Source organism: Tupaia chinensis, unplaced genomic scaffold, assembly GCF_000334495.1.
Source record: "Tupaia chinensis unplaced genomic scaffold, TupChi_1.0 Scaffold000078_1, whole genome shotgun sequence".
NCBI lineage: Eukaryota > Metazoa > Chordata > Mammalia > Scandentia > Tupaiidae > Tupaia > Tupaia belangeri.
This window is the reverse complement of record NW_006159539.1, coordinates 5,796,697-5,816,668: the sequence shown is the minus strand read 5'-3', so window position 1 is coordinate 5,816,668 and position 19,972 is coordinate 5,796,697. Positions and strand designations below refer to the sequence as shown.

General features: G+C 42.9%; 1 protein-coding gene across 1 annotated transcript in view; it reads left to right on the top strand.

The window, feature by feature from the left end:
- The window catches only part of AGBL1 (AGBL carboxypeptidase 1), a 542,019-nt gene that overhangs the window by 66,417 nt on the left and 455,630 nt on the right, over positions 1-19,972 (top strand). Inside the window, exon 7 of the mRNA XM_027769246.1 lies at positions 18,935-19,143. Coding sequence (XP_027625047.1) covers positions 18,935-19,143 — 209 coding nt within the window. The remainder of the gene's footprint in view (positions 1-18,934; positions 19,144-19,972) is intronic.

The window sequence follows — 19,972 nt, the reverse complement described above, 5'->3', positions numbered from 1 at the left end:
CGCTCTGTCTGTCTGGTGGTGGGGCCCCGGAAAAAAAAAAAAAAAAATCAGGTCATTGGAAAAGTCATGATGCATTTTTGCATAGAAAAATAGACCATGACTTTTCTGACGACCCAATGATTAGTCAGATTTAGACCAGGTGACAGACACGGAGTAATAACATGGTGCTGGATCTTAGTCAGTCTCTATGACAATCCACTCTTGTTTTCATGATTGCGACCACTTGGAAAATCTTGGAAATTTCCTAAAGGATGGTACCAGGATCTAAGCCCTGTTGAAATGTAAATTTGTCTCTCAAGATCTCCCCGGAGTATTTAATGGTTCCTGGTTGTTTTCAATAACTATCTTCTCTCTAGAAGCTTTTCCTGTTTCAAAAAAAAAAAGTAAATATTTTAGGAGTAGTAAATATTTTAAGTTTTGTGAACCACAGTCCCTGGGACAAATCCAGTTGGCTCTCGGTATTTGTGGGTTTCACATCCACAGAGTCAACCAGCTGAGGATCAAAACCATGAAAAACAAAAACCAAACACAGAGCGCTAAAAAATGATACAAGAAGATTCAGTTCAACAACTATTTATATAGCATCTACTTTGCATTAGTATAAGTAGCCTAGAGGTGATTGAAATTGTATGGAATGGGACCAGCAGTTAGCGTAATGGCTATGTCGCTGGACTCCTATGTAGTCGACCGCAGTTCACGTCCCAGACCTGGTGGTTTAAAACTCACTCTGGATGCGTGTGCGTGTATGCCCAAGATCCCGAGAGGAGAATGGAGGAGAAGGGATTGTGGCGTGGCCATCCCCCCTGGGGGGTGATTTCTTGCTTTCTGTCTCTCTGTCTCTCTCTGTCTACCTGGCGAGCACACGCGCCCTATAGCAAAAAACCTCTCCAAAAAAGAGAAAGTGTATGGAAGGACAGATATGTGCAAACAATCTGCAGACGTGGGCATTCATGGGAAGTACTGAAATCCTTTCCCAGTGGATATGGAGGGACCACTGGGTTAAAAGCAGCTATAGAGAATATGTAAAGGTGTGAGTGTGGCTGAGGTTCAATAAAGCTTTATAAAAATAGGCTGGGGGTTGGGACCAGCAGATGGCGTAATGGTGATGTTGCTAGTCTCGGATGTAGTGGACCTCAGTTTGAGTCTAGGACCCGATGGCTTAAAACTCATGCCAGGCATGTGTGCATGCGTGCCCAAAATCCCAAGAGGAGACTGAAGGAGAAGGGTTGATGGTGTGGTCATCCCCCTAGAGGATGATTTTTTGCTTTCTGTCTCTATGTCTGTCTGGTGAGTGCAGACCAAACCCCCTAAGCAAAAAATCTCTTTTAAAAAAAAAAAAAAAGAAAAGAAAGAAAAGAAATAGGCTGGGGGGAGGGAGAATGGCAGATGGCCTGGTGGTTAAGGCGCTCGACTCCCATGTGGTTGACTGCATTTCGAGTCCCAGATCCAGCGGCTTGAAACTTACACTGGGTGTATGTGCAGGTGTTCCCTAAATCTTGGGAATGGAGGAGAAGAGATTGGGGCAAGGCTATCCCACTGGGGAATAATTTCTTGCTGTCTCTCTGTCTCTGTATCTCTCTGTCTCTCTAGTGAGTGCATGTGCTCTCTCATAAAACAAAACAAAACTCCTCCCCCCCCAAAAAATATACACCATGGGGTGTTTGAGGTGGTGTGGTGAAACAAAACCAAACTCCTCTCCCCCCAAAGAAAAAATACACCATGGGGTGTTTGAGGTGGTGTGGTGGTTGAGGTACTGGATTCCCACACGGCCAACTATGGTTCGAGTTCTAGAGCTAGTGATTTGTTTTCTCACTTTCCCTCTCTTTCTTTCTCGGACTCTCGCTGGTCAAATTAAATAATGATATTAAGTAAAAAATTAAACAAATCAAACTCCTCTCCCCCCAAAGAAAAAATACACCATGGGGTGTTTGAGGTGGTGTGGTGGTTGAGGTACTGGATTCCCACACGGCCAACTATGGTTCGAGTTCTAGAGCTAGTGATTTGTTTTCTCACTTTCCCTCTCTTTCTTTCTCGGACTCTCGCTGGTCAAATTAAATAATGATATTAAGTAAAAAATTAAACAAATAATTCTTTAAAAAAAATAGGCAGTGAACAGTTTGCTCACCCCTGACTTTAGACTGTGTGAGCAGCACATCTGGGGACTCTGCCCTATTGGTGTTTATTCCCTGAGCCATGTTGTCTAATGCGTTTTATACAGAGACACTCAGAGTGAGTTATCCGAATAAACCAAGAAAGAAACAGATGCGTGCGGTTGAGCCCTGCTCAGTGGATCTGTGTGTGCTTGTTTTCATTCTAGGAAACCAGGAGTTAATATCCAGGGTCGCTGTGTTTTAAATGTCTGAGAAGGTAGAACTCGTAGCATCCTGACATACTCAGTGACTGTTATGGATTGACCAAGATAAAGTATCCCAAAGATTTAAAGAGACAGACAAAAAGATAAACAGCTCATGCCTCCGAAGATGCAGAGTGGCTTCCTCATCACATTCAGGATTAACTGTACAATTATTTACTTATGTCGAATTGTACATCAGGTGTTTCCTACAGACTTGTAGTACTAGCAGGGTACAAAGCACTTTTTACATAGGATCTCATTTAATCTTCCTCGTATCCCTGTAAGGCAGGTAAATATTTTACTGTTCTGCAGCAGTGCTTCTCAACATGAATGATTTTAGCCCAAAGGGACACTTAGGAATATATGGAGACATTTTTGGTTGTCATATGGATGGGGCTGGGGACCCTCCTGACATTTGCTGAGTAAAGTCATTGCTGCTGAATACTTTAGTGCCCCAGGACAGGCCCAACCAGATAATACCCAGCCATAAATATCTGTAATACAAGTTTGGGAAACTGTTTCTTTTTTAGATTTTTGCTATAGGGTGTGTGTACTTGCTGGAGAGACAGAGAGAGACAGAGAGACAGAAAGGGAGAAATCACCCTTTAGCAGGGATGTCCATACCAAAATCCCTTCTCCTCTCAGGATTTTGGGGCCAAAATCCCTTCTTCTCTCAGGATTTCGGGCACGTGTACACATGCACCCAGTGTGAGTTTTAAGCTGCCGGGTCCATGACTGGAACCGTGGTTGACTACATGGGAGTCCAGCGATATAACCATTATGCCATCTGCTGGTCCCAAGAAACTGTACTATAGAGAGAACATCAAGGCTTAAAGAGATGGGCTGATTTGCTCAGAATTGTGTAATATGGATTTGGCATATTGGGACTAAAACCTCTTTCTTTGTTAAACTACTAGAGGGTTTCAGATTTCTTTTTTTTTATTAAATAAAACTTTAAAGTTTTGGGGGCCAGCAGGTGGCAAAGTGGTTAAGGTGCTGAACGTCCACATAGTTGACCATGGTTTGAGTCCTGGACCCAGTGACTTGAAAATCATGCTGGGTGTATTTGTGTGCATGCCCAAGATCCCAAGAGGAGAATGGAGGAGAAGGGATTGCAGAGTGGCCATCTCCTGTGGGGGGGTGATTTCTCATTTTCTGTCTGTCTCTCTGGCAGGTACATACCCTATAGCAAAAACCTCTGGAGGAAAAATAAAATGTTTAAAGTTTTTAATTAAATCCTTTGCAGGCCACTATGTATAAATGGATACTGTTGTGCTGATAATGCAGGCTGGAGCCTGCCCTCCCCCATCTCTTCCTAAGCCCTTTCTAATCCCAGAAGCACACAGTATGACAACTACCACTTATACAGATTGAGACACGCAGAACACCAGACCCCTGTGGGAACCCCTTCTGGTATCTCTGGGGCTGAAGCATGCCTGTGCTTTTTTGTTTGTTTGTTTGTTTTTGCTTTTGCTAGCAGGCATATGGGCTTGCAAGAGGAAACAGACAGAAAAAGAGAGCGAGAAGGAAAGTGAGAAATCATCCCCCAGAGGGGACGGCCTTGCTGCGATGATTTTTCTCCCATTCTCCTATTGGCATTTTGGGCATGCACGCACACAGGCCCTGCGTGTTTCTCAAGCCATCAGGTCCGGGACTCGAACCACAGGATTAGTCATGGGGGGCAGTTGTGTTTTAGTAAGCTGCGTGGTATGGTGGAGGGGAGAAGAAAGACTCAGGACTAATGGGGGCTCTTGCTGGTGCAGCCCGGGTGGTCTGAGGGAGGATGGAGATGCCAAGAGCTATGGGAGTCATGTTCTAGGGCAATGAGTGCTTGAGGCTAGAGGCCCTGCAATTTCACATGATGTGCTGTTGGGTGGCCAAAGACAGGGATGCAGAAGCCTTTGCACTGAGCCTTGTGCTGGCATGCTCAGGACCAGGAGGCATACCCTAGCCCAGCCTGGTGTTCACGCCATGCTTGCAACACTAGGTGGGTTTGTTTGCACACAGCACTGGTCTCCGTTCTCTGGCCAGAAGCAGGTGGTGCTAAGTCAGACAGGTGCCTCCCTTCCCCCTCACCAACTTGGGGAGAAAGGTCTCTATTTTTCTTCTTCCTGGTATAAATCCTGACCGCCGCCTTCTCCTGCTGCTTTTGCTTCTTCAGAATTATTTATTTTAGATTTATTTATTAATTATTATTATTATTATTGTTTTTAAAATGCCATAGGACACATGTGCTCACTAGAGAGAGGGAGAGAGAGAGAAATCAAACTGCCAGGTTCGGTACTTGAACTGCTGTTGGCCATATGGGAGCACAGCGCCTCAATCACCATGCCACCTGCTGGCCCCTTGCCTTTCTTTTTTAAGCTTCGTCTTCTGACAGTGCAAAGAGTATGTGAAACCAGAGCTTTTCTGCAGAGACCCAGAGGGAAAGTGGCTTGTCTTGGGACTTAGTAAGTATATCCTTACCAGTCAGAGGTCTAGACCCTGAGTTACACGCTGGGTGGGTAGGCAAGGTGCTATACACACTTCCAGGCAAGGTCTGTTCTCCCAGGGGCTTTCTTGCAGAGATGCCAAAAGAAGCAACAAAAGGGAGAACGAGAAAGTCTCAGCCTGACATTCTCTCTCATGTTTGCACAGCCCACTGGGATGCCTCTGTAAGCGTCGGGGACCAGTGTTCTAACCTCGTCTGCCTTTCCAACTACCCTCCTTCTGTTCTCCCCTCACTTTTTTCTTTTCTTTTCTTTTTCTTTTTTTAAGACATATTGTTTTGTTATAGAGTGCATGCGCTAGACCAGGAGACAGAGAAAGTGAGAAATCACCCCCCAGGGGAATACAGGCCACACTGTATTCCCGTCTCCTCCATTCTCCTCTTGGGATGCTGGGCATGCACACACATGAGCCCAGCGTGAGTTTCAAGTCACTGGGTTCAGGACTCAAACCACAGGCAGCCATGTGGGAGTCCAGCGCCTTAACCACTATACCACTTGCTGGCCCTTCCCTCACTTTCTTCATCTGGCTTTAGCTTTTGCTCCTATTGTTCGTCCTCATCAAGTTTTGACTTTGCCACTTGCCATGCCCTTGAGATTTCAAAAAAAGTTTTGGCATGGCATTCTCTGCAGCTCTGTGCATCTGGAGTCCTTCCTGTCACTCAGGTCTCAGTTCAAATATCCCCTTCTCAAAGATTTTCCTGATCACCCAGTCTAATGGGGCACCCCCCTCGTCACTCCAGTGTCACTGTTTTGTTTTTCCTTTAGCACTTGTCAGTATCTCATTACCCTATGCATTGTTTATGTGTGTGCCATTGGGTATCTGGCCAGCCCTGGCACCCCATGGAAACGCAAGCTCCATCAGAGCCAGCTTTATTTATTTATTTATTTATTTGTTTATTTGTTTATTTGTTTGTTTGTTTGTTTAAATTTTAATTGCAAGAAGGTGTGTGCACTTTTAAGAGAGAGAGAGAGAGAGAGAGAAAGAGAGAATATGAAATATGAATCCCCCAGTTGTACATTCTTGTTTCCCCTACATTTCTCCATCCCATCAGGATTTGGGGCAGGCATGGTCATACTACATTCTTGTTTCCCCTACATTTCTCCATCCCATCAGGATTTGGGGCATGCATACAAATGTGTCCAGTGTATTTTTTCAAGCCAGTGGAGCTGTGATTTGAACCGTGGTCAGTCGCGTAATCCGACTTCCTATGCAGAGAGCTTAACCACTGTGCCACAGGGCCAGCCTATCTACTTGGTTTTCTACTGGATTTCCAGTGCCTACATCACTACCTGAGACAGACAGGCTTGTCACAGTGGCTGAATAAACGTTTGCCAAGTGAATTAATGGTGGTACCTCGGGTGTGCGCGCACAAACATGGTTTTAGTTCATAATTTACCGTCTGCCTGAGCACAGCAGGGTCTGGCTTTTAGGACAAAGGCCTCTTGATTTGCTAATGTGAAGCCAGTCTCCCACATGGCCAGCTCTTGCTGGGAATCAACTCATTTTTAGAGAATTTTCAAACTAGCAATATAAAAAAATCGATCATATGTCTTCAAACCTAAGATATTGACAGTGAGGCACATCTTTTTTTTTTTTTTTTTTTATGAGTCACCAAGTGAGAGAGTGCTTCCAATTATGGTTGGAAACGCCATGATTGGTAAGAGGCACCTTCAGTGTGGAAATGCTGCAGTTTGAAAAAATAGGTACCTTTGAATTGTGAGGTATGGGGTCAGCAAGTGCAATGCAGAATGCTGGATTGGAGGAGTTTTGTGTTGGGTGGCTTCTCTTAGCAAGTATAATGTTGCAGTTGAACACCGTTCTTTTTTTAAAAGACAGATAAATAGATTTATTTATTTTTAATTTGACTAGAGACATTTGGGTGGGGGGGGAGGAAGGAGTGAGAAAGCAAGCCTCCAGGTCTGGGATTCAAACCATGGTTGGCAATGTGGGAGTTTAGCACCTTAACCACTCTACCACCTGCCGGCCCCCTGGACGTCTTTCATTAGGCAGCAGGACAGGAGGAAAAGCACATGTGTGGGGGAAGATGTGGATCCTGTGGCTTTCCTGAGAGAGGAGAAAGTCTTATGGTTTGGGAACGTATCTGTGAAAAATCATTACAGGGAAGGAACGACAGGTGGCGTGATGGTTAGGGGCTGACTCTCACATGGCTGACCGTGGTTCAAGTCCCGGACCTGGCGGCTTGCTTTCTCACTTTCCCTCTCTCTCTTTTTTTCACTCTGTCTCTCTCTGATCAAATTAAAATAAGAAATAAATAAATAAAGTTAAATAATTCTTAAAAAAAAAAGGAAGAAAAAGGAAATTTATTACAGGGAGTTGATGATGAAAAAATAAAAAGGTGAGCTTAGATTTGACTATGCTATGGGGCCAGCGGGTGGCATAGTGGGTAAGGCACTGGACTCCCACGTGAACAACTGCAGTTCGAGTCCCAGACCGGGCAGCTTAAAATTCGTACTGGGTGTATGTGCATGTATGCCCTAAATCCTAGGAGGAAAATGGAGGAGAAGGGATTGTGGACTGGTCAACCCCTCTTGGGGGGGTGATTTCTCACTTTTGTTCTCACTGTCTTTTTCTCTGTCTCTCTCTGGCTAGTACACATGCCCTATGGCAAAAAAAAACTTTAAAGAAAAATGGGTGTAATGGTCATCTCCTACCTGTCTGAGACTATATTTCTGGAGCTTAGAAAAAAGCATCTTTAGTTTTATAGAAATGGGGGACTAGCAGATGGTGTAATGGTTATGTTGCTGGACTCTCACATGGTCATCCATGGTTTGAGCCCAGACCTGGTGTCTTAAAACTTATGCTGTGTGCATGAACATGCATGTGTGTGCCCAAGATTCTGAGAGGAGAGTGGAGGAGAAGGGATTATGAGGTGGCCATTCCCCCTGGGAGGTGATATCTCACTTTTCTGTCCCTGTGTCTCTCTGGCGAGCATATGTGCCCTATAGAAAAATATCTCTCTCTTAATAAAAAAAAAATCCTCTCTCTAAAAAAAAAAAAAAAAAGAGTCACTTCCTGGAGCACCTCAGGCTTCAGGTGTTCCCCTGGCTTTACCTCGATTAGCCTTTCAGAAACCTTCCTCAAACAGTTGATTTTAGTGGTGAGAGTTGAAGGTCTTTCTTTATAAAAAAAACTCTTCATTTCTTTCTTTACTTCATGAGAAAGAGAAAGAGTGAGACAGAGTGATCTCAGGCTTCAGGTGTTCCCCTGGCTTTACCTCGATTAGCCTTTCAGAAACCTTCCTCAAACAGTTGATTTTAGTGGTGAGAGTTGAAGGTCTTTCTTTATAAAAAAACTCTTCATTTCTTTCTTCATGAGAAAGAGAAAGAGTGAGACAGAGTGATAGAGCAAGACGGAGACCTTAAGAGAGTCAAGATGCCAGGATCCAGCCCCAGCCCATGTCTGTACACTCAGGGAGTTATCTGGGCTTGAACCCAGAACCTTTCCACATAGATCAGTGTCACAGCGGGTTGGGCTTTATTGCTGCATCACCATGCAACCCTTAAAGGTTTTCATTTTGGTATAAGAACAATACACTTTGGTAACAGGCTGTAGGAGAGGATAAATCTATTAACTAGCCTGATTTGCTCATTCCACAATATATATTGAAACATCATACTGCACCCCATAATACAATTATTATTTTTCCATTGAAAATAGAATTTTGCTTATGACAAAGTAGGGTGCTGGCTGTGGAGTCAGACAGGAGGTCCCATCTGAACCCTAGGGAAGCCATTTATAAGTGCTGTGGGCTTAAACAAGTGATCTCACTTCTCCCAGCCTCTGTGTCTTCATTGTAAAGGAAGCAAAGTGATGCTTATCTGAAAGCCTGGAGACAAATGAGATGCCCCATGCAAAAAGATTAGCTTAGTGCAGAGCACAAAGGCAACATTCAGTAAGTGGTACCTGGCAAAAGAGGCTGCTTGTTTTCATGTAATGTGATTTAGAAGGCTTGGGAAAAGGCAACCCAGTTCCAGAAATGTCTTCTAAATTGGCTTTCTGACCTGACTGCTGAAATAATCTATTGCAAAGAGAAGTGTGTTGTGTGCCATGGTTAGGGACACCATTGTCTCGAGTCTTTCTAAAATTTAATCTAATTTTTCTTTCATAAAAAAGTGCCTTGCAGCCTTATTTGTCTCTCAGTTTTATCACTTGCTTCAAAGTTTCCATTTTGTTTTTTCTTCTTCATCTTTTTTTTTTTTTAAACATTGAATTACTATACGTCTTTTTAGCATACAAAATGACTTTTCTGGGCACGAATATACTGCATATTAGTCCAGTCAAAGATATTACCCTTCACATTATCCTCCACACATTATTTTCCATTTTCATATCCATTAAATGTTTTGCTTTTCGGCCAGCAGGTGGCATAGTGGTTAAGACACTAGACTCCTACATGGTTGAGCATGGTTTAAGTCCTGGACCTCATGGCTTGAAACTCATGCCAGGCACATGTGTGCCCAAAATCTCGAGAGGAGAATGGAGGAGAAGGGATTGTGGTGTGGCCCTCCCTGCTGGGGGTTGCTTTATAGCTTTCTGTCTCTCTTGTTGCTCCAGCAAGTGCATATACCCTATAGCAAAAAATCTCTAAAACAAACACCAAAACTTATATGTTTTGCTTTAATTTTTTTTTCCTTTGATTCCCTCCTTCCTTCCCCTCAATGTCTACTCTTCTACACTGTTTCTAGTATCCTCAGTTGCCCTCCATGCTTTGATGCTTTCGAATCTTTCAGTTTGTGCTATCAAGTGCAGACATTTGCAATATATTAAGTGGGGACATACAATGCTTCTCTTTTATCATCCTGAGTCTTAGTAAATGACTCAGAAGAGGGAGTTTTAGGGTGGAATAATAAAGGGCTTGAGTGCCATGTTGCAAAGTGGGTCTTTCTGTGTGGGTCCTGCTTGAGATCAGGCAAGTTTTGTGATAGAACTTCTCAGGATTGATGGGCACAGTGAGAAGGGGGATGGCAATCAAACCTTGAAAGTGAGAGTTTATCAGTTGAGTGGTCTTTTGTTCTGAGAAGGAGGCTTCTCATCTGAAAAAGTACTAGGTAACTTCACAATAGTTCAGATGAATGGATTTTTCAGGAAGTTTCTGAATTATGCAGTACAGGTCTTCAATCTTCGTAGGCCAGAATATCTTGCAATAGTTTATGTCACAGTATGTTGTGTAGCTGAAGGTGATTTCTGAAAATGATCCCGGAAATGATGGAAGGTCTCAAAGCCTTATGTTTATTCTTACATTTGTCTTATCAAAAGCAAGGGCAGACTGCTGAACAATTGGCTATTGTCAATCAAGTGAGGACTTCTAAAAAGTCTTTGAGGTAGTGGGACTCCAAATATGTAAATGTTGTCATAGAGGAGAGTCGTGAAGGTTCACATATGGACATGGCTTGTAGGGACCCCTGGATAAAGGTGGGTTGTGGTCCTCAGTGTGTGTGCATGGGAGCATCTCAGGATGGACAGGCAGTGTCTCAGAATGGAGAGGCAGTTACTTTAGGATGAAAAGTCAATAACATTTTATGGAACTTGAAGAACACTGATTTTATTTACTTTCAACAAAAACTTCTTTATTTAATTTTGTTAATTATTATTGATATTTTAAAATTTGCTATAGGGCACATGTACTCACCAGAGAGAGACAAAAGGAGAGAGGGAAAGCGAGAAAGCAAGCTGCCAGGTCTGGGACTTGAACCATGGTTGACCACGTGAGAGTCCAGTGCCTCAACTGTCTGCTGGCTCCAAGTCAATTACATTTTATGGGAATCGAAGAACACTGATTATAAATTTTACTTATTTTTATAGTCTTCCTTGGGGTATATTTCTTGCTGATGAAATGTGTGTGAAGTTTGGATGTCATCCTTCCAGTGAAGGGAATTATAACTTATTGAGACATAGTTTATGCTAGCCACTGTGCTATGCATTTAATCCTTAAGAGGAACTTGGATGACAGGTGCTTTAATTATTTTTATCTTTTTCATATTGCTTTAGTATTTACACACTATGGAACACAGTTCAGAATGGCTAAGTGTAAGTACATGTGTGCCTTTCTAACTGAATACCTCAGACTAGGTAATTTACAAAAAATAGACATTTATTTTCTCAGGATTCTGGAGGTAGAGAGGTCCAGGGCCTGCTTCCTGTGTCCTTACACAGCAGGAAATGCAAGGGCAGAAGACTACATGAAATCTCTTTTATAGGGACCTTAATCCCCTCTTACTGACTCCACCTCTTAATACCATCACATTAGCAACACCTGGATTTTGGAAGGGACACATTCAAACTGCTGTGCTAAGTAACTTAACCAAGGTTACACGGCTAGTAAGCAGAAGAATCAAAATTCACATCAACGGTTATGGACTCCTGAAGCTCTTGTTCTTGCATGAGACTGTAAAAAGGAATATATTTGTATTCTGGTCATTTGACACTTTGTTGTTTATTAGAGCTTATTATCATAAGACCTTGTAATAGAAAATAAATTATGTTGAGCATGATGATGATAGTTATAACAGGAAATAGGTACTTAGTAGACATCAGACATTGAGCTACCTAGTTTAAGTACATTATCTCATTTAATTTTCTCAACAACTCCATAAGGAAGAGATTATTTCAGGTTCAATATCTCTTATTAAAATAATTGGGACCACGGGACCAGCAGTTGGCATAATGGCTATGTCACTGGACTCCCATGTAGTTGACCATGGTTTGAGTCCTGCACCCGGTGGCTTAAACGCATGCCTGGTGCGTGTTTGCTCAAAATCCTGAGAGGAGAATAGAGGAGAAGGGATTGCCACATGGCCATCACCCCGGGGGGTGATTTCTCACTTTCTGTCTCTCTGTCTCTCTCTGTCTTTCTGGCGAGCACATGCACCCTATAGCAAAAACCTCTCCTAAATAAATAAATATAAATAAATAAATAAATAACAATAATAGTAATTGGGACCGGAACTGTTTCATACAGATTTTGCATAATTTTTTGATTTTGGAATATTTGCATATACATAATGAGATATCTTGGGGAATGGGATATACGTTCAAACATGATGTTCATGTATGTATCGTATATAACTTTTAGCCTGAAGGTAAATTCCCTAGGAGAAATACAATAATGTGTATTTTTGCTTTCATTTGACCAGGACTCATCACATAAAGTCAGGTATGGAATTTTCCATTGGTGATATCATATTTATGCTCAAAAATTTTTGGATTTTGGAGCATTATGGATTTTGGATTTCTAGATTAGGAATGCTAACTTACATTAGTGTTTTTTTCCAGATAAAGACTGCATGGTAGAGCCGTGAAGTATATTCGCTCAAGGTTGCAGGGCTAGAAAGTGATGGAGCCCACAGCCATGTGCACAGACTCCAGAAAGATGCTGATAGGAATCTGAGGTGTTTCCATAGGTTGAAACCAGCAGGGCAGTGAAGTACATGAGCCTGGGAAAGATGCATTTTGAGATCTGCAGTCATTCGTGCAGCTCACTTCTGGAGCTGCGGCTGTTCAAGTGTCCAGTCCATTCCTCTGCTGCAGGTTTTCACGTTTCCTCTCCTTTAGGTCATCACATCACCCCAGAAGGAGCGATGGAATTACCACATAGGGGAATTAAAGAGCTACAATGACCACTTCTTTTGGTTTTACGAGCTAATGGAGCAGAGGAATGGGCTACTTGCAAGTGTAAAATCTGGGGTACCATACTTTCACCCCAGTAGCCAGCCTGCAGTCTTAAATTCCCAGGGAGAAATTTTATCCTTGTAGTCTTGAAAGTTTCTCGGCTCTCCTGTTTAGAATAGAAACATCTTTATAAAAATGATTGTGATCTCCGATGCCTTCAGGGCCTATGCAAGTAATTCGCTTTTGAAGGGAATGGGGTAAGACAAAAAGATGAATTGGTTACTATGGTAACCTATGGACTACTTGCCCTGAACCTAAGCATTGACAATGGGGCATGGCCACATGGCCAAAATCTTTGGCCACTAGTTGATATCTCTAGCCAAAGGGGTATATATTTTTTCCTCTGATTATCAAAATGTATTTATTATTTATTTTTATTTTTGTATTACCAGAGGGTGTGTGCACTGAGAAGGAGAGAGAGAGAGGAAGAGAGAGGGAGAGAGAGAAAGGAATAAAGCACCTCTCCATGAGGCATGGTCATGCCACATCCTTTTCCTTTATTCTCCTTCCCATTTGGATTTTGGACACACATGCACATATGTGCAGTGTGTTTTTCAAGCCACCAGGGTTGGGATTCAAACCACCATTAGCAAAGTGGGATCCTGTACCCAATGCATAGTGCTTAACCACTGTACTACAGAACGGTCCGTTAAAGTTTATTGTTGACTATGTGGGAGTTAAAAAAATACTGAAACATAAAAATAAGTCAGCAGAAGCATCAAGTGTCCCCTATCTCTGCTAAATACTGCTACTACCTTGGCATATTCCTTTCCCGTCTTGTCTTTTCCTTTCCTTCCTTTTCCTTCTCCCTTCTTTCTCTTTTTTCTCCCTCTCTCCCTTTTCTTTTTTTTTTTTTTTTTTTTCGCCTTGCATGAGTTTAAGCCACGGGGTCAAGGACTTGAACCGCGGTCGACTAAATGGGAGTCCAGCGACACAGCCATTACACTAACTGCTGGTCCCTCCCTTCCATCTTTTCTTCTTTCCCTCCTTTCTTTCCTTCCGTCCCTCCTTTCCTTTCTTTCTCCCTTTCTCTCTCCTTCCTTCCTTCCTTCCTTCCTTTTTCTTTATTTTTCCCTTCCCTTCCCTTCCCTTCCCTTCTCTACCCTTCCCTTCCCTTCCCTTTTTCTTTTTCTGTTCCAATCCTTTCAGTGTCATTCCATAGAATTCTGTTCCTTTCCTTTCCCTCTATTCCTCCCCCCTTTTTCCTTTCCATCTACCTACCTACCTACCTACTTAGAGAGAGAAAAAGACCTGTAAGAGGGCTTTGTCATGCCATTCCTAACCCCACTGAGACAAATTTTTATACTGAGCTAAAACATACAAGAAAACAAAGGTCAACTATGGTGGTCATTGCTGCATGATAGTGGAATCTCAGAGGGGATCCTAGAGTTTGGATCCTGTGTCAGCCTGCACATGCCAAATGTGACTGCAGGTAAATCCATGATCCTGGCAGGCTGGAAGGGTTGGAAAAGGGATGGCCCCCCACTCCAACCAGTTTTAAGAAATACCAATTTACTGGGCCCAGCAGGTGATATAGCATTTAAGGCACTGGAGTTCTACATAACTGACCACAGTTCAAGTCCTGGACCCAGCGGCTTGAAACTCATGTCAGACATGTGTGCATGTGTGCCCAAAATCTCCAGAGGAGAATGGAGGAGAAGGAGGGATTGTGGTGTGGCCATCCGCCCTGGGGATAATATCTCACTTTAGGTCTCTTTCTGTGTCTCCAGCCAAGTTCATGTGCCCTATAGCAACAATCTCTTAAAAAAAAAAAAAAAAAAAAAGCGGATACCAATCTACTTAAACATTTTTAAAAGTTAGACACCAGGACATGTTTTTTTTTCCAAGAAAATCTTAAGAGGTTATTTATGTAAACATACAAAAATGGATCTGGGCTGTTCTGAAGAGAATTGGTTCCTGGCATTCCCCTCCTGCCCCTACCCTCAGACTCTGAGCTCCCTTAGAACAGTCTTGGAAACCCCACATTTTTTGATATTTGTCCTCACTCTGAGAAGCAGTATTTTCTTGTCATATCTTCCAAAGCTCCTCGAAGTTGCTGCTCCCTATGACCCTCATTTCATTCTTTGGCTCTTCTTCACATTTTCTCTTCCTCAGTTTGATGAATCTCCTCTTGTCGGGGTTGAGCTATGTATTGACTTTTGCAAAACTTCTCAAGCCATTTTCAGAGATTGATTGACTGACGTAGGGTCGACGAGGGGATTGGGGAGGAGGTGGTTTAGCTGTTTCAGATGTTAGTAAACATGACAGCTTGTGGAGGATTAACAGCAAATCATGAATAAAATCATTGGGATTTGGTAAGGGATTTTTCTCTCAGACAATTGAAGATTTTTTCCATTATCCCTTTTCCCCTTAAGAAAGAGTAATGGATGAAGGTCATCAGGACAGCACATTATCAATCTTACACCCTTAAAATAGATAAAAGACAAAATCTTTACTTTCTTTGCCCACAGAGTCCCTGGATACTGTATTTGCTATTCTGCTATCTTTTTAGTTGGTCATACTTTGCTTTAATACCTTCTGCTAAATCCTCAATTTTCTTTTAAACATCAGACATTGGATAGGATGGAACTTCATTTAGGCATAAAGAACTCTACTGCTTTGTGGTCTGGACCAGCCAAGGAGAGAAATATTTTTGATACAAAAGAACAATTCATTAAAGGAAGTAATGAAGGCGATTTAAACCTTCTACAAACATCGCAGAGTGAATACACCTCATCACTCAGTTCAGGGTCACGGTTGAGTGAAATGTTGTAAAAAGAAAAAAATAAATAAAGCCAACTGTGCAAACGGGTCAAAATTCTCAGTGGGGCTTAGTCAACCTTGACAATTTAGAATCTGACAAACAGGGGGGACAAAAAAGAAAAAGTTCCATTCGTATTATAAGGAAAGCCCTCTGGAATAAAGCATTGAATTTCCATGTTATTTTTTGCACTAGTGGGGACTTACACGGACTGAGGGAAAAATGTGACTTCGAGTTCAGTCTTGGTTGTCTGATTACAGCTCAGGGAATCTCTCTTGCGCACACTTGGCCAGAGCACATATTGTCTCGTAAACCAGTGTGACTGGTTTAGGGAGTGGAGGAATAGGGTATTGGGGAAGAAGAGCTGCCAGTTGTGGGCTCTGGGGCTGAATCACCTGGGTGGAGCCCTGCCGTGATGCTGCTTCATAGGAGCCGAGATGGACAGGCAATTGCTGGGTGGTAGCTTGTGTTCATACCCCTACCATTTAGCCCAGGGAGCTTGATCTGAAAGGTAGTATACATTGGCTCTTGAGAGAAGTATTTCGGAATGTTCTTCACCCTGTATGTGTGTGTTTTAAAATTTTTTTGCCATAGGATACATATACTCATCAGAGAGAGAGAGACAGAGAGACACAGAGAGAGAGAGGGGGTTAGTGAGAAATCACCCTCGGGAGGATTGGCCATGCTGCAATTCCTTCTCATCCCATCTCCTCTCTCTGGATTTTGGGCACACATGCACATGTGCCCAGAATGATTTTCAAACTGTCAGGTCTGGGACATGAACTACATTTAGCCATGTAGGAGTCCAGCACCTTAACCACTAAGCTGCCTACTGGTTTCTGTCCTGTGTTTCTTCAAAGAAAATTTAAACAATGGTTTGAGAAAATTAGATCCATAAGGGAGGCTTTGAAGAAGATCTTGACCAGGAATACTGAACCAACAGAGAGATTTGTGGTGTTGAAGAGGTAAAGGGAACCATAAAGGCCCTCTATTACAACCGCCCGTCAGGGGTAAGAAAGGCCCAACAGCATCCCTGCTCGACCTGACCTGAACTTTCTCAGTAACCAGTTGCTCCCTACCATGAAGAGTCCATCCTCTGGGACCAGCAGTTAGCATAATGGCTATGTCACTGGACTCCCATGTAGTTGACTGCGGTTCGAGTCCCAGACCCGGTGGCTTAAACTCACACTGGGCACGTTCGCGTGCGTGCCCAAGATCCCAAGAGGAGAATGGAGAAGGGATTGCGGCGTGGCCATCCCCCGGGGGAGGGTGATTTCTCGCTTTCTATCTCTCTGTCTCTTTCTGTCTTTCTGTCGAGCGCAAGCGCCCTGTAGCAAAAAACCTCTCCAATAAATAAATAAATAAATAAAAGAGTCCATCCTCTTACTGACTAGCCATGAGGGTTCCTTTCCTGAGCTGAAGAGCCAAACTCTTGTGTGGCAAGTTCTTTTCTGATTCAGTTTTGAGCTTGCTCTTTCTCTTGAGAGTAGACATAAGCCAAGATGGCTGCTCTCAAGGAACCATGTCTGAAGAGGGGATCTTACTTAAATGACTCTGATGTAGACCACTAGGTTTTAGCATGGTCGGTGCTTGTGAGATGTGCTGGGGTTTGGGTCAGTGGGATGAGGAACAAGCAAGCCATGTTATAAACAACCACAGAGGGAGAAAAGGACTTAACCTAGGTCAAAGGAGACTGGGGTTCAGGCAAGTTAAGCCTAAAAGTAGATGCCAAAGCAGCACCTCTATTAAACAAATTCATGACTCCTTGATTATCCATAAGTGTGCTTCCATTCCCTTTAGGAAAGACATCTCTCTCTTTTTAAAAAAAGATTTATTTTATTTATCGTTATTATTTTTAACTTGACCAGAGAAAGACAGTTATTTTATTTATCATATTATTTTTAACTTGACCAGAGAAAGACAGCAAGAGAGAGAAAGGGAAAGTGAGAAAGTAAGCCACCAGGTCCAGGAATGGAACAACTGTCGGCTATGTAGGAGTCTAGCACCTTAACCACCAGCTGTCGGCTGTGTAGGAGTCTAGCACCTTAACCACCATGCCACCTGCTGGCCCCAAGAAAGATACCTCTTACACATGACGGTCTTTCAGATGTTATGTCTTTTCCATCCTCAGCTAACTTTATAGTTTACTCAACTAAAATGACAACATCCCAGATCCCCTCAAATTCAGGATAGAAGAATGAAAATCATACAGAAACCTCTTTCTTATGCTCTCTTGATCCCTAATTTTTTTTTTTTCTGGGAATAAGTTATAGACATTCATATACTCCAGTTGTGAATTTCCCCAAAGCAAGCATATTCTCTTTTTAAATGACTTAAATCATTATATTAAAAAGACTCTCTTGTAATCAGAGCGCATGTGTGCTCTCCAGAGAAAAAGAGAGAGAAAAGGAAAGCTTTCTCACCCCTTCGGGGTATACTCACACTGCAGTCCTTTTTCCTTCTTCTCTTTATTCCATCAATATTTGGGGTGCACACACACACATGCACCCGGTGTGTTTTCCAAGCTGCTAGGGGCAGGATTTGAACTATAATCAGCCATGTGGTATCCAGTTCCCAAGGCATAGCACTTAACCAGTGCAGTATAAGGTCAGCCCAGGATATTCTCTTACATAATCAGTTTATCAAAATCTAAAAATAACCATTGCTATAATACTACTAGCTAATTTATAGGTACTAATTGCCCATTAAGTTTTTTTTTAAAAGACTTTGGCCTTCCTTAGAGTGTGTGTGCTTGCCAAGAAGAGATGGAAATAGTGAGAGGGAAAGTGAGAAATCAGCTCCCAAGGGGGATGACCACCCACCACAATCCCTTCTTTTCCATTAACCTCCTAGGATTTGGGGCAGAATGATTTTCAAGCTGCCAGATCTGGGACTTGAACCACATTTGGCCATATGGGAGTCTAGTGCCTTAACCACCATGCCACCTGCTGGCCCATCCCACTAATGCTTTTTAAAGCAAAAGGAGAAATTGTTTTCTGGCTCAAGATCTAAATTATAATGAAATAGTAAGTGTTAACGTCTTTCAGTCTCTCTTTGCCTCAACTTCTCAGTTTTCTTTTGGTTTTTATTTTTTGTTTTCCTTTAGTGATCTTGGCCTTTTTGAAGAGCGCAGGTGGGATACTTTGTAGCATGTCCTTCATTTCTGTTTTGCTGATTTTCCTTCTGATTAAATTCAGATGAAACATTTTACCTGGGATCCCAAGGGATGCTGCGTCTGTCTCAGTGCATCATCTCAGGGGCTCCAAGACTGACTGTCCTGTTACTGGTGATGTTGACTTTGGTCATTGGTTAAGTGGCATTTGTTGCTGCTAGTTTTCATTCTTTCTTTTAAAAAGAATTATTATTTTAAAATTTTTGTTAGGGCACATGCACTCACAGAGAGAAACAGAAAGCGAGAGGGGGAAAGTGACAAAGTAAGCCATCAGGTCCAGGACTCAAACTGTGGTCAGCCATGTGAGAGTCCACCACCTTAACCACCATGCCACCTGCTGGCCCGACTGCTGGTTTTCTATACTGAAATGTTACTATGATTTACCTTTTAGTCAGTGAGTATCTTGTGGGAATTGTATGGGGACAATCTGAGGCAGCCCTGACCCTGAACCCTTCCTCTTTGTTGTCAGAGTCTAACAGCCGCAGGGCGGTGAACAGAGGCTACGTCACGACTTTGCTCAGGCTACACCAGGACTGGCATGGGCACGACACAGCCAACAGCTATGTATTCATCCGCCGGGGACTTCTGCTCTGCCTCAAGCACATTGCCATCCTCCGGTCGGGCAGGGAGGCCTTCCGGGCAGCCCAAGGAATGGAGATTCTCTACAGCACCTCTCAGGTAAGCAGCAGGGTTCCCTGTGCAGTTGGCTCCCATCTGGATGGTCATTGAAGGCTGTCATTTAGAAGTCATGCTGAACACAGCTGGGAAAAGCAGTACCTTGGCCTGACTGCAGAGGCTCAAGGTTCCAATCTGCATCGTCTAATTCACTCCCTCATCATTAATTCGTTCACTTATTTAATATCTATTCATTGAGTACGTATTATCCAAGGTGTAGTATGTGGGATGGTGAAGAACATTGACTCTAAAGCTAGACTGCCTGGGTTCAAATCCTAGCCCCGATGCCAACAGCTGTGAAGCTTTGGAGAGTTTATTCAACCTCTCTGAACCTCAGGTGCCGTCTTTCTATTGCCTTCCAAAAAGTGGAAATAATAAAATCTTGAAGGTAGTGTGGACTAAGTAAGTTAATGTAGAAATATCATGTTCTTTGAAGAGTGCATGTACAGGTGACATGGTGGTATGGTGCTAGATTCCCACATGGCTGACATGGTTCGAGTCCCGGACCTGGAAACTTGAAAATCACAGAGTATGTGTGCATGCATGCCCAAAACCCCAGGAGGAGAAGGGATTGTGGCATGACCATCCCCCCTGAGAGGATGATTTTTCACTTTCCCTTTCTGTCTCTCTCTGGTGAGCACATGTGGCCTATGGCAAAAACCTAAAATTAAAGAAACAATAAAGGAGCATACTTGTCATAATTTACCTGCCTTTTGAACATAAGTTCTTTTTTTATTTTTTTTTGTTTTGAGAGGTTTTTGCTATAGGGTGCGTGCGCTTGCCAAAAAGGCAGAGAGAGACAGAGAGACAGAAAGTGAGAAATCACCCCCCA